The sequence below is a fragment of the Trachurus japonicus genome, chromosome 10 (genome assembly GCF_045865225.1).
Source record: "Trachurus japonicus isolate A0001 chromosome 10, Traja_1.0".
Lineage (NCBI taxonomy): Eukaryota > Metazoa > Chordata > Actinopteri > Carangiformes > Carangidae > Trachurus > Trachurus japonicus.
This window is the reverse complement of record NC_140916.1, coordinates 36,399,249-36,410,833: the sequence shown is the minus strand read 5'-3', so window position 1 is coordinate 36,410,833 and position 11,585 is coordinate 36,399,249. Positions and strand designations below refer to the sequence as shown.

Below are 11,585 nucleotides of genomic sequence, written 5' to 3'. Positions count from 1 at the left end.
ATCTATGAACAAATGTCAGAAATGTCAGATTGAAATTGTTTTACAGCGTCTGAAATATTATTGATGTAAAACACTAAAGACTGAGATGGAATCTGTTGACTTTGTTGATTCAAGGACATTATGAGCCACAAACAAGTGAGCAGCACATTTCAACATCACACATCTCTGAATCCAAAAGAAGCAGCTTCATGTGTTCAACAGGAGAAATGAAGAATCAAACAGAGAGTTGAAAGTCATCTGGATCAGCCCAGTGGAAATTGACATCTCCTCCAAATGTTCACACACACAAATCACAAGCTGAAGTGATGAGACAATATTGAAGAGTTGATGAGAAACTTCCTTCCAACATCCAGTCTGGTTCCTCCAGCAAAAGTCCAGCACAGTGATACAAAGTGACTGAGTGCTGCTCCAAAAAGCTCTCAGTGTAGAGAGACACGGCTCGGACTCTGTCTGACTCAACTCCAACTACAAGTCCTCAACTTTCTGTCCTCCAAACATCTGATGACATGATTTCTATTCTGGACCAAACACTGACAATGTTCTCATTCATCATTTAGGCTTTAAAGACTCAACTCTAGTTTCTGATGTGGCCACAACATTTCAGGGAAAAAGATCAAGTCAATGAAGACGTCAAATCACACATTTTAGTTTCTAGATCCAAATCAAAGTGTGACAGACTAAATATTCTTAGTCACATAATAAAATACATCAAAAATTCAACTTACTTCCAAACTCCAGTCTGGTTCCTCCACCGAACGTGTACCACAGTGATACAAAGTGACTGAGCCGTCGTACAAAAACCTCTGACTGTACAGAGACACGGCTCTCTGACTCTGACAACAACACACTCTACTTAACACTTCCTCTTTTTACTAATAACAATTTATTGGATGGTTATTAATATTTTTCTAAATAATAATTATGTGTAAATATTTATATTTTTTAAGTGGATTTCAAATTAAAGTTGATCTTTCTAGCATCAAATACAAACAGACAAAAGGAGATTTTACGATCAATTTAATTGCAGATTTTAATTCAAATCCATATAAAGTGACATATTTCCAATCAATAAATTGATCAGCCTATTGATCGATTGATAATCATGATGATGAGACTGATCCCAGTCCCTGTTGGAGTCAGTCAGAGCATTTCCATAGAGAGCCACTTTGCATCAGCAGCACCATGCTCCAGTGCTCTGGGAGAGTTTATAGTCCTGAGAGTTGAAGACTGGATGACTGACAGCTGTCCTTCATGACAACACAAGACACAGAAATCCTCCTCATCAAAAACATGACTTTGGTCTCCGTCCTCATCTGGACTCTCCTCTGCTTCACTCAGGGTGAGGACAATCATTTTTCTGTCATGTGAAAATCATTTGGAGTGAAGCTGAGTTTCTCCTCAACATCTCATGTCCAGTGTTTCTTCTCTCTCCTCAGGGTCTGTTGGACAAAATGTTGTTGTGACTCAGCCAGCAGCCAAGTCAGTGCAGCTTGGACAGACTGTCTCCATTGACTGTAAGGCCAGTCCCAAAGTAGTTCAGTACTCTGGACCACAGTACTTCCTGGCCTGGTACCAGCAGAAAACTGGAGAAACTCCTAAACTTCTGATCTACGCAACATTAAACAGATTTTCAGGAATCTCCTCCAGATTCAGTGGAAGTGGAGCAGGGAATGGAGTTGACTTCACTCTGAGCATCAGTGGAGTCCAGGCTGAAGATGCAGCAGTTTACTACTGTCAGAGTTATCACTATATCAACAGTCAAGCTGTGTTCACACAGTGAAAAAGCGTCGTACAAAAACCTCCCTCAGTCAAAGTGAACAGAAACTGAACTGACTGCTGCAGCTGGAAGATACTGCAGAGACTGATACAGTTCACTGAGGACACACACACACACGCACACGCAGCTGTCCACAACAACAAACACATTACATCTATTACACTGGTAACACTTAACAATAAGGTACACAAAATCAGAGTAGTTACTGAGGAACTAATGAAGAACTAATGAGGAACTAATGAGTAGTTAGTGAGGAACTACTGATTAATTAACTATTAGTTAATGATCAGTTCTTCATTAACTCGTGATCAAATTTCATTGTTAATCACAACTTGATGATTAGTGAACTAGTTATTTCATCAGTACAGAATCATTACTCAACCTGTCCAGTAGTTAACTTTTAGGACCTGAAGTGACAGGTAATGAGCGCTCTTTCATTTCCACATCCTCATCTTACTTTCTTTAAAAAAAAATCACAGAGCAGGATTCTTGAGAAGAGTTTATTGATTAATTTCAGACCACATACACATTAATATGACCATCCATGTTATGTACTATGATGCCTTTGAAATAAATATGATAGTTTGTCACATGTTTGGTAGGCTAAATGAATGTATCATGGGGCTGTGGGTAAAGTATTGTATACTGATCACACCGTTCACAGTAAAGTTGTTTGAGGTGCAGAAAATTTAGAGTAGTTATTTACTATGAAACAAATTTGGAATGAATGAGGAACTCACTATTAGTTAATGGTGAGTTCTTCAGTAACTCCTGATCAAATTACTGAGGAACTAACTATTACTTAATCGTTCAATCCCTTTTTGTGTACCTTAAGTGAGACATCAAAATGAGTAGGTAATGAGTACTGAATCATTACTTAATCATTAGTTACCCTTTTTGTGTACCCTAAAGTAAAGTGAGACATAGACATAGACAACCTCCAGGAACAAAACACAGGCGAAAGAGTTCACTCACTATATTGCAGAGGCAGAGAGAAATGAAATCAGGGAGAAGCTGAAAAACACCAGATTTCTGTCCATCATGTCCGACGGGTCCACTGATAGCTGGGTGAAAGAGGAGGAGCTGGTGTACTGTATGTGAGGTGGAGTCACAAGGGCAAGATTGAGAGAAAGTTTGTTGGCATCAAGTCAGTGGAGAAGGCCGATGCAGCACACATAACCAGCACCGTCAGAGCCATCATGGAGGGTGTGTGAAGAGTGGGAGAGCAAGTTGGTCGCCCTGGCAACAGACGGTGCTGCTGTGATAGTGGGAGCAAAGAGTGTTGTGGTCAGCCGGCTGAAGGTGGACCGGGCTTACATCATCGGTATCCACTGCATGGCACACCACCAGGAACTGGCCTTCATGGACTCAAGTCCCCTGTTCCAGAGAGTGGAGGGATTCCTCAGTGGCCTCTACACATTCTACCATACCAGTCCACTGAACAGAGCTAACCTGGTGAACAGCTTCCATAGTGGCATTATTGATATATCAAAAGAGATGTGTGACTGCAACAGTGCCTGTCAGAGTGGTATCTAGTAAGTGGTTTTGAAAAGGTAGTAAATTTGTTGTATGTGTTTGTTCATGATGTATTTCAGATTCAGTCTTGTGATGCTGAAAATGTCAGAGGAGTCCAACAGGCCAAGGCCAGGAAGTTCTACTCTAGTGCCAGGGAGGCTGTCTTCATCCACTTCTGTGGATTCCTGAATGACTCACTAACACACCTGAGCAGCCTGTCCGTCTCTCTCCAGAAGTCCACCATCACCATCACCATCACCGAGGCTCACAGCTGCTTGAGCGCAACACAGGCAGTCCTCAAGAAGTACAAAATCAGGTATGGTTATTTAAGAGGTAATAGGAAATAATTGACTCAACAATGTTACCAACAAGAGAGCGGTAGAATGTGTGAATGCAAACAGCCAGCTCAGCATCCTCTTCCTCATCAGAGAGGCTCAGCAGAGTCTTCCTGCTTTAATCATATATATTTGATTCTGAGAGTTGTATTTGTTTTGTTTTATGGATTCTTTATGCTTTGGCAAAATAGTTATCGTAACATTCATGCCAATAAAGCAAAATTGAATTGAATTGAGAGAGGGAGGGAGCTGCAGAGTGTGTGCAGGTTTACTGGGTATCTGACTATGCTGATGATACATGCTTTATATTTATAGAGGCTTATGAACAGATTATTATTGTCTAGAATTGGAAAAATTACAAACGTGGGAGGAAATGAACAAATACAACAGAGAGAAAGACAGAACAGAGAGAGATACTGAGAGCAGGTGAGTCAGTCAGAGCATTTCCATAGAGAGCCACTTTGCATCAGCAGCACCATGCTCCAGTGCTCTGGGAGAGTTTATAGTCCTGAGAGTTGAAGACTGGATGACTGACAGCTGTCCTTCATGACAACACAAGACACAGAAATCCTCCTCATCAAAAACATGACTTTGGTCTCCGTCCTCATCTGGACTCTCCTCTGCTGCTGCTTCACAGGTAAAGTCCAGAGAATCCAACTCCTCTATCAACATCTGTCCCTCTGAAATGAAGCCCACAAAACCAGGACTCTGTTTGATGTTTCTGTCTCTGTGTCCTCAGAGTCCAGAGGTCAGGTCACAGTGACTCAGTCTGGAGCAGTGAGCTCTGCTGTCGGAGCCTCAGTCACCATCACCTGTAGAGTCAGTCCTGCTGTATATAAGTCTGGTGCTACCCACTTCTTAGCCTGGTACCAGCAGAAAGAAGGAGAAGCTCCTAAACTGCTCATTTACTACGCAACTTCTAGAGAATCAGGGATTCCAGATCGTTTTACAGGCAGTGGATCTGGGACTGACTTCACTCTGAGCATCAGTGGAGTCCAGGCTGAAGATGCAGCAGTTTACTACTGTCAGAGTTATCACACTGCTTATGTGTTCACACAGTGAAAAAGCGTCATACAAAAACCTCCCTCAGTCTAAGTGAACAGAAACTGAACTGATGCTGCAGCTGGAAGATACTGCAGAGACTGATACAGTTCACTGAGGACACACACACACACACACACACACACACGCACACGCACACTTTATAACATACTTTCTGTAGCTGCAGCCCAAGATGAACATGTGTTGAGTAGAAACCTCTCCATACATAGAAAACAGCCTGTGTAAAAACACAAGCAGAGGCTGCAGCCTGCTGCAGTCCAGGAGACAATGGTAGAGCGTCTGTCTGAGGGGACAGAATGGACACCTTCCATCAACACTGGGCTTTCAAACACACACTAAAACATTGACAGCAAGCGGCCCATGTTAGACTCTCCACTGTAGCCTCCAAGCCTTTTAGTTCACACTGCTTTGTACCGTGCTCTCCATGAAGGCTCCACTCCTGGATGGAGAGCCAGGTGGAGCCTCCATGGTGAGACAGCCCCACCTTTCAGCTTGTCTCTGTCCATCACTTTGACCAGGAGGTTGGACATGACTTTTCCTGCTGTGTTAGAGAGACATATGGGTCCTGACACTGTGCTCTAAAAACCAACCACAACAGTCTTTAAGATCCAGAGCTCTCTACAGGAAAATGATCTGTGTCACTGAGGGTTCAAAGACTGTTAGACTGAGAAACATCTGAGGAGAGCTGCTTTCTCCAGACTCTCAGCATGTTCCTGATGAGCCTCACTGAAGAAAGCTGACAGCAGCAGAGAGAGCAGCAGCATCCTCCATGTGTGGAGCACACAGGTCCACCACCTGACCCAGCTGCTGATGTGTGCAGACAGGAACTTCTCACAGTCTGGCTCTCAGTAAAACCACTTCCAAAAACAACAGGTTACAGTACAAGTCGGTGTTGCAGTCTTTTTCTAAAGGTCAAAGTCATTTCAATCTTCCAGTTAAACTCTGAACTTACCAACAGCACAATGACATGAATTTATTCATGATAGAAAAATGAAGCATGACTATATCAGAGTGGACTCATTCAGCAACATGAACATATCTAGTTGTATCATCTGCATACAGAGGAACCCTAACCCTGCTGTACCATTGACCTACACAGTCCAAACTATCAACAGCTGTGTTGATCCACTGACTGTCTCAGTAACAGCTTCTGATGCTCTCAGAACCAGCTCAACTGGCTGCTGTGCTCTCCAATAGGCTGAGTAGAGAAGCTGTGGGATGTTCAAGACTCAACGTTCAACAACACAAATGTTGTTGCTTTGTGATCAGCTCCAAAGATCCAACAGAGACTTTGTGACAGTTGTGTTTGAAATGCAGCAGCACTATGTTGAGAGCATGTGTAGTGAGGAGGACACAGCATGATGTGTTGAGGACAGCTCCAGTTGACTGACTCTGTGTGTTTGCATATGTGTCCTTCCTCTCTGCTCCCAGCCGTTAAGAGGCCAGTGTTGATCAGTGTGTGTCCAGGCCTTTCACAGCCACTGACACCACAGCAGCACAATGATGATGTCTGGGACTCTACTGCTGGCCACCCTGGGGCTCCTTGTTCAGGGTGAGACTCTCTGCTGAAAACTTTGCTTCAGGATGGAACCAGCTTCACCACAATCATCTTCTGCTATGATGGAGAAACACTCCAACCAGCAGCATTCACCTTCTTCCATCTATTCTCCATCTTCAACAAATCATCCTCTTCTGTTTGGATCTTGATCTTTCTCCAAGATGGATTTGTCTCAATAACTCTTCTCCTCTTTTTCATGCTTTACAGATTCATCAGGACAAATCACTGTGACTCAGACTCCTGGATCTCAGTCTGTTGTTCCAGGTCAGACTGTTTCTATCAGATGTCAAACCAGTTCAAGTGTTTATAACGCCCTCAGCTGGTACCTTCAGAAACCTGGAGAAGCTCCTAAACTCCTGATTTATTCAACTTCAACTCGTCAGTCTGGAGTTTCAGATCGTTTTAGTGGAAGTGGACGTGGGACTGACTACACTCTGAGCATCAGTGGAGTTCAGGCTGAAGACTCAGGAGTTTACTACTGTCAGCAGGGTCTCAGCACACCGTTCACACAGTGAAAAAGCGTCGTACAAAAACCTCCCTCAGCTGCAGAGGAACTGATCTGACTCAACAGCTGCACTGAAACTACAACAACACAAGTTGAACTCAAACATAGTTAATAATGATCCACTCTGAACATTTGAAAATCACATATTTAACTAAACACTATTTACTGTTAATACACTGATTCAAATCAAGTTTGAACCAATCTGCTCAACATCAACAAAAAGCTCAGATGAAGTTTGATGACATGAACACTGAAAGAAAGAAGATTGATTTTCCTGTCAACATGGACTCATTTGTTGATGAAATTCATTCTGACATTTGATTGGCCTACAATTAAATATCATATAGAAATGAATATATTTACATATAAAATTATTATTATTATTATTGACTCTTAGACATTTGAGTCATGCTGTGTTTTGTATTTCACACAAGGAATGTTTCATACACTTTTTTACTGCTTTCATTTTTTCTAACAGTTTCTGCATCTTTGTGGATCAGCTCATCAGCTCATCAACATGTGTCAATATTTAGGATTGAGAAAACTCTGCAGCAACAATAGAGGAGACACATGAAGGCATAGTATTGATACTGATCAATCAATCAATAATGACAAGTTGTGAGTTTATACACACTACAGGACAAACTTAGGCTACAGTAGCCTATAGACCGAATCGCCTTGTTGTTTACAACGACTTCCGGGTAGAAAACCAGCACGTAATTTGAATGACAACAGGAGAGTTTAGCTATATATCATGTTTTTCACGCCCTATAACCGTTCAGACAAATCTGAAATAATTGAAGAAACATTACTATTTCTGTGTGTGTGTGTTTTGTGTTGCTATGTGTGGTATTTATTCAATTTGGGGGAATCACAGTGTCTAGAAAGTATCATTGGGACAGCTAACGGCAGTAGCTAAGCTAACGGCAGTAGCTAAGCTAACATCATGACGTCGTCAGCTGTTAAAACCCTCCCATTGTCGGACACGATATGAAACTACTCTAGTTAGCTCAGTCATGTTGTAACTAAGACATCCGTTGGAATTTTTTTTTTTCATGGTCCGTTTATTGAGTCACTGAGTTATTAAAGTTAAACAGGTAGCTAACCGTTAGCCCGGCTAATCTATGATAACCATGACTAATTACAAATATGTGCACACAGAAATAGTAATCATTGGACAATCATTGGTTTTATAAACTTTGCAAACATCAGATTAGTCTAAACGGTGATATAGTGACATGAAAAATGAGATATATATAGTGAAACTCTTGTCCGTCACTATTGTTCTCATGCTGGTTTTCTACCCAGAAGTAGTTGTACACAACAAGGCAATTCGTTCTATATATGGACATATATTTGACATCATCTCAGACTTTCTCTGTCAACTCATCACACAGGAATAATAAGTCGTCATGGAAACGTTGAATGAAAACACATGAAAACAAGTGATGTGATGATGATATTTTTATTGTGTGTAAAGACAGAAACAACATTGAAACAGTGAGAGAAGCTGCTAAATCTTGTTAGTGAAACATGTGAAATGAGAGAGAGAGAGAGCAGCAGAGGAAAAGCAGCAGCAGAGTCCCAGTGGTCAGCTCAGGACTGGGAACACTGGTCTCTCCTCAGTGTCTCTGAGAGCCCAGTCTGGGAGCCCTGGGTGGCCTCACAGGTCACAGAGCCCAGCTTCCTCCACTGGTCTGCAGGGAGCCTCAGGGTGCTGCTCCAGCTGTAGAGGCCGTCCTTCCCCAGCACCCCGGGGCTCCTGCTCTCCTCCCAGCTGCTGCTGCTGCTGCTGCTGCCGTCCACCTTCCAGACCAGACTCCAGTCTGAGGGGAAGCCCTTGTTGGCCAGGCACATGAGCGTGGCCTTCCCCTGCTGCTGCAGCTCCTCACTGGAGGGGGGCAGCACCGTCAGGGTGGGACGGGTATCACCTAGGAGACACAGACCACAACCTGTCAATCCAACAGCAGCAACTTGGACACCTTTACTGTGAGAGAGCTGCTTTTGTCCTTTAAGGAGTTTCTGTCAGATGTTTTTCTGCTCCACCAGTCACTCACTCACACATTGTTTCACTTCCCTTCAAGAAGCCTGTCATGCACATCAGCACAGAGACAATCATCATACAGTTTGACCTGAAACATATCAAACTAGACTAGAAATACATCAATCTTATTTAGGAAACAATCATACATTTTCTGTCAGTTTGATTTTCAGGTGCAAACATTTGTCAAATCATTTGACAACGATCAAATGTTCCTCGAGTGGAAAATACTCCTCATTGAACAAACTCTTAAAATGAATTAAATGAACAATGGAAACTGTGAATCACACGTTTCAAAAGGATCTCAAAACTAATACTACTACTACTAAACAATATATTAAATATACAATATATTAAAAAACAAATGATGTTTGACCATTTCTACACTTCAACTTCAATTCAATCATGGCAGGCATACAACAAGAAAACTTGAGAAAAGAGATTTACATTTAACTCCATGATTAATAAGGAGAAATAAAAACACAAATATGAAAAATATACTTAATAAAATAAAAGATTGTATTTGCTAAAAACTAAAAAAAAAAAAAAAAAAATCATTTTAGTATTTTTGCAGAAACTTACTTCCAACATCCAGTCTGGTTCCTCCACCAAAAGTCCACCACAGTGATACAAAGTCATTGAGCCGTCGTACAAAAACCTCTCACTGTAGAGACACGGCTCTCTGACTCTGTCACACTGAAGTACTCTTATCTACAAGATTTTATCATCAAACTTTAACATAAATGTTTTGTATCTGTTTCTTTATCGTTTATCCTCTTTATCTTGCAAAATTTGAAGTCATCAGATTTTTTTTTAAAAGGAATTAAGATTTTTGGTTCCTAAAACTGAAATTTCTTCACTTTTCAAAAAATCGCGAAAGTATGTACTTTTCTTAGCTATTTTAGGATTGAACAAATTAAATTAAATTAAATTTCAAAAAACTATGAAATATTCACTTACTTCCAACATCCAGTCTGGTTCCTCCACCGAACGTGTACCACAGTGATACAAAGTCATTGAGCCGTCGTACAAAAACCTCTGACTGTAGAGACACGGCTCTCTGACTCTGAAACAAACAAACTCACCATAATTAGTCTGTTTGTAACATTTTGGCAGCTGATGTGAGAAATGACAACAACACAGTATAAAAAGGACAACATGTATTGTCAATTTTTAATATTTGTTCATTTTAAGAAAAATCTACATTTTCAAAAATGTTTGATGACATGAGAAAAATATAATCGGAATTAAAGAAGCTCAAGCAGGTAAAACCTAAAGAGCATTTCAAAAAACACTTCCTGATCAATACACTGATCAGCTGATTGATCCATTGATAATCATGATGATGAGACTGATCCCAGTCCCTGTTGTAGGCAGTCAGAGCATTTCCATAGAGAGCCACTTTGCATCAGCAGCACCATGCTCCAGTGCTCTGGGAGAGTTTATAGTCCTGAGAGTTGAAGACTGGATGACTGACAGCTGTCCTTCATGACAACACAAGACACAGAAATCCTCCTCATCAAAAACATGACTTTGGTCTCCGTCCTCATCTGGACTCTCCTCTGCTGCTGCTTCACAGGTAAAGTCCAGAGAATCCAACTCCTCTATCAACATCTGTCCCTCTGAAATGAAGCCCACAAAACCAGGACTCTGTTTGATGTTTCTGTCTCTGTGTCCTCAGAGTCCAAAGAAATGGTCACAGTGACTCAGTCTGGAGCAGTGAGCTCTGCTGTCGGAGCCTCAGTCACCATCAACTGTAGAACTGGTCAGGATGTTTATGTGGGAACAAAAAGTGGTAAAACTATGTTCCACTGGTACAGTCAGAGAAATGGAGAATCTCCCAAACTGATTATAGGTAGGGTGAATGAGCGAGCATCAGGGATTCCAGATCGTTTTACAGGCAGTGGATCCAGGACTGACTTCACTCTGAGCATCAGTGGAGTCCAGGCTGAAGATGCAGCAGTTTACTTTTGCCACGGGGAATTTAATGTGAGCCGATGGGAGCTGTTCACACAGTGAAAAAGCGTCGTACAAAAACCTCCCACAGTTAAAGTGAACAGAAACTGAACTGACTGCTGCAGCTGGAAGATACTGCAGTTTCTCTTCCTCCATTGGCCACTCAACACCAGACCTTTTCTAAAGACACAGTTTTTCATTATTTAATAATAAAATCAATTAGCCTACACACCTGCTATTATACATTTATTAACAGTTTGTTTGGTGGGTTTGGAGATCCTCAGACTGCTCCTCTTCTTGGTCAAGTGTCTTACAGAGTCCCAGTACATAGAATGTGTAGCTTGGTGGAGAGAGAGTCTCAATAGCATATAGAACTGTAGTAACCGTGGTTCTCTGAGTGAAGAGACCATCTCTCCACTTCAAGGTCACTCTGAAGCTTGGCTCCATCACTGAAGATCAGAGTGATCACACACACCTGTACCATATAGTGTGCCAGTGTGCCAGTAACACTAGTGTGTTTTCAATAATTATCCACAGCATCTGTCAGGAGGGGACATTCCCTCGTACATATGGAACATGTGGAATGTTTAACCTACAGGTCGAACACAATTGACCCTTTGTCAAGGCCCCGCCCCCCACGGTTACTGTTGCTAGGTTGGACAAACAATGGTCACGGAAGGGTCAACTCCCATTGGAAACCATTGAAAATTAGGAAGATTTAAATTGCTAGTAGGCTAAGGGAAATTTGAATTAACTTACATATCAGAAAAATGGTGTCCGTGATAGAAGACTGACGTGGCTAAAGAACGATTGAACGGGCATTACCCGACTTTTCC

At 41.7% G+C, this 11,585-nt stretch overlaps 1 protein-coding gene and 2 pseudogenes across 4 annotated transcripts in view; 1 reads left to right on the top strand and 2 right to left on the bottom strand.

Annotated features, from left to right (window-relative positions):
• Positions 1 to 1,104, bottom strand: part of LOC146980350 (Ig kappa-b4 chain C region pseudogene) — a 1,825-nt pseudogene extending 721 nt beyond the window's left edge. The window contains exons 1-2 of the transcript XR_015036846.1: positions 1,083 to 1,104; positions 726 to 833 (exon numbers count right to left, since the gene is read on the bottom strand). The product of XR_015036846.1 is annotated as an Ig kappa-b4 chain C region pseudogene (transcript). The remainder of the gene's footprint in view (positions 1 to 725; positions 834 to 1,082) is intronic.
• Positions 1,105 to 1,184: 80 nt separating this feature from the next.
• LOC146980333 (immunoglobulin kappa light chain-like) overlaps positions 1,185 to 11,585 on the top strand; it is a 202,386-nt gene continuing 191,985 nt past the window's right edge. For both annotated transcript variants that reach the window (XM_085788596.1, XM_085788597.1), the window contains exons 1-2: positions 1,185 to 1,339; positions 1,437 to 1,763. In XM_085788596.1, coding sequence (XP_085644722.1) covers positions 1,252 to 1,339; positions 1,437 to 1,763 — 415 coding nt within the window. In that variant the 5' untranslated portion in view covers positions 1,185 to 1,251. The remainder of the gene's footprint in view (positions 1,340 to 1,436; positions 1,764 to 11,585) is intronic.
• LOC146980349 (Ig kappa-b4 chain C region pseudogene) lies at positions 8,299 to 10,124 on the bottom strand (annotated as a pseudogene). Its single transcript, XR_015036845.1, has 3 exons — positions 10,089 to 10,124; positions 9,754 to 9,859; positions 8,299 to 8,683 (listed from the first exon to the last, which is right to left on the bottom strand). The product of XR_015036845.1 is annotated as an Ig kappa-b4 chain C region pseudogene (transcript).